This window comes from Atta colombica, unplaced genomic scaffold, assembly GCF_001594045.1.
Source record: "Atta colombica isolate Treedump-2 unplaced genomic scaffold, Acol1.0 scaffold87, whole genome shotgun sequence".
Taxonomy (NCBI): domain Eukaryota; kingdom Metazoa; phylum Arthropoda; class Insecta; order Hymenoptera; family Formicidae; genus Atta; species Atta colombica.
Window position 1 is genome coordinate 181006 of NW_017259580.1, and position 2642 is coordinate 183647.

Genomic DNA, 2642 nt, shown 5'->3' on the forward strand with positions numbered 1-2642 from the left:
TCACCACTTATTTTTTTCGAAAACGGTTATAGAGATAAAGGGAAGATATCTATTATTAAAATTGTTTTCAAAGAAATATTCTAATACAAAGTATTCAACTGATTAAATACTATTTAAAATGATTAAAAAGTATTCAATAAAATAACTAAAAAATATCCTTTCCCAATACAAAAAAATCTTTTAATTAGTAAAAACATCAAGGATGTTCAAGGTTATCCAAGGTCATCAAAGTATGTCTCCCTATTTATCCTACAATTCTGATAATATTCGCGTCTTTTCTTTATCTCTAACCATTTTCGAAAAAAACGTGGTGAATCTTTTATCAAACTCATCCTATACATGTATATATTGTACATATGTATATAATGTATATATATATATATATATATATATATATACATATACACACACACACACACACACGCATGCACGCACGTGTGCGCGCGCGCACACACACACATACATACATACATACATAAAATTGATTTTCTGAAAAGTACATTAATTATTGCACAAGAACATCATATACTCGCATTATACGAAGTATGAAACTATGAAACTTTTACTTATAGACTATTATCAGGAGTAATGATTCCATATAATTACAGCAAATTTTTTGTTATAAGATTTGGAGACATATTTTATGCTCGCTTCTCGGAATCGATTATCTCGTAAATATACGTAAATAGAAAAATACAATATTATCATATCTCAAAATATACAAGCTCACTGCTCTCTGGTCTTTTACATTCAAACTCCAAAGTCCTATGTCAAATACATCTTTAAAAAAGTATAAAACAAGTTTCTTGCTTGCTATGTGAAAATATATGTGTAGTAGTTTTTAGATATAATAAAATAACTTATTTATTAAGCTTTCCTTTTCATTATGAAAATTGTTGAAAATGTTTAATAATTTTACAGCCGACAATTTTACGTCAAAATTGTCGGTGAAAAACGAGTGTTACATTACATACATTAACAATTCTGAATTTTTCTATCATATTTTCAAAGTATAAAAAGATTAATCAAATGGTTTAATCAGATGGTTAATGTATGATGAGACATAAGATCAATCAAACGTTGACTGATTAAAAATTATGCAATTGTTCGTACAAATACTGCAACTGTTTCTAACAGTTTGTATGTATCTTAGTTTGTATGTATCTTAATGTTAGTTTTTTCAACAAGTTTATCATGTTTCATGTCGTAACAATTAACAAATATGTCAAATAGACCTGCTAAAATATATAAAAACTTTATCGTAAAAGGCCTCTTTTATATGCATATAAGCGTATACTTCATCTTTGCACAAAGAGTGTATGTATATCTATTGATTACAGCAGATAGAAAAGATTGAAGGATTGTGAGTGAAAATAGATAATTAGCATTCACTCTTTCTGACACTCATTCCTTCGATGAGAAACGTGATATAAAGATAAATGATTTTTTACATCCTAGATGATGTTTGGAGATTATCAAAATGTTAATATAATGTAATATCAATGTTGCTCACCATGATCCTATTAGTTGTAGAATTATGAAGAATTCTGCAAATATACTTACACTTCTCAGTTTCGGCTACTTGTTTGGTAAGTATGGAGTTGTTACTAATTTTTTTTATCTTTCGCCTTAATGAATTGGCATCATCTATAAATGATTACACATTAATGAGTAATTTTAATTATAACTTCTCGTTAACATCGCGTACAATTGTTCTAAATGAAGAAAGCTTCATGTATTTAAATCTTACGAATTTTTTTACTGTACATCAATAGTTACTTCAAAAGGAATACTTGCTCAACTCTGAGCAAATTAAGAATTTTTGTTCAGACATTTTTAACCCTAAAATAGACTGGGATATAAATGTACCTCAAAGAAATTTCAAACTACTCTACTGAGCTAGAAGACATTTTCGGCTCGATCCATAATTTATTTTCACTTTTTGGGAATAAGATCAGGCAGGCCAGTACGCCAATCGCTAACTACTAGTTATTGCACAATTGATTATTGCATTAACAATTCACTTAAACATTTGTCCATTCTTCTCCATTTTTCTGTATTTGTGTCAGTGTTTCGTGCAGGTAAGTCAATTCATTTTCTTTGTTAAAAGTAATATTTTTCGTGTATAATTAACGCAATTTAAAAGTATTTTTTAAGAGTCAATAAATTAATTTATGTTATAATTTTTAGATTTTATGGATAAAATCAATCGAATTGTTACATTGCTTTGAATATAAAATATTTTCGTATGCAGCAATACAATAGAACTTTCTACATTTTTTAATACATTTTAATTAAAAAATATATCTACAGAAGTGTAAAATAATTTATTGATTTTTTATTGTTTTTTTATTTTCTAATTTTTTATATCTGTCGACAGTTATAATTACATAATTCTACATTTTAAGAGAGTGCATAATAATTTTTTTTTCATAGCCCAAAATTTTTTCTTTATTAGAACCTTGTTTAAAATTTAATAATTGGTTAATTAGAAAAAAGTTGGCTATTTTTTTATGAAAAACGGCATTTTTGCGTTTTTTTTCGATATTTTTTTCGTCTAAACTAACTTCCGGTTAAGTAAATTGATTTATTTACAGATTTCCAGCATATTAAGATTTCTTTAATAGAAGCCTATTGATCAA

At 26.6% G+C, this 2642-nt stretch overlaps 1 protein-coding gene across 1 annotated transcript in view; it reads right to left on the reverse strand.

Annotated features, from left to right (window-relative positions):
• The window catches only part of LOC108693052, a gene marked incomplete at its 5' end in the record, with an annotated part of 4030 nt that extends 2376 nt beyond the window's left edge, over positions 1-1654 (reverse strand). Inside the window, one exon of the mRNA XM_018201716.1 lies at positions 1564-1654. Within this exon, the coding sequence (XP_018057205.1) occupies positions 1564-1654 (91 nt within the window). The remainder of the gene's footprint in view (positions 1-1563) is intronic.
• Between the last annotated feature and the right edge of the window lie 988 nt (positions 1655-2642).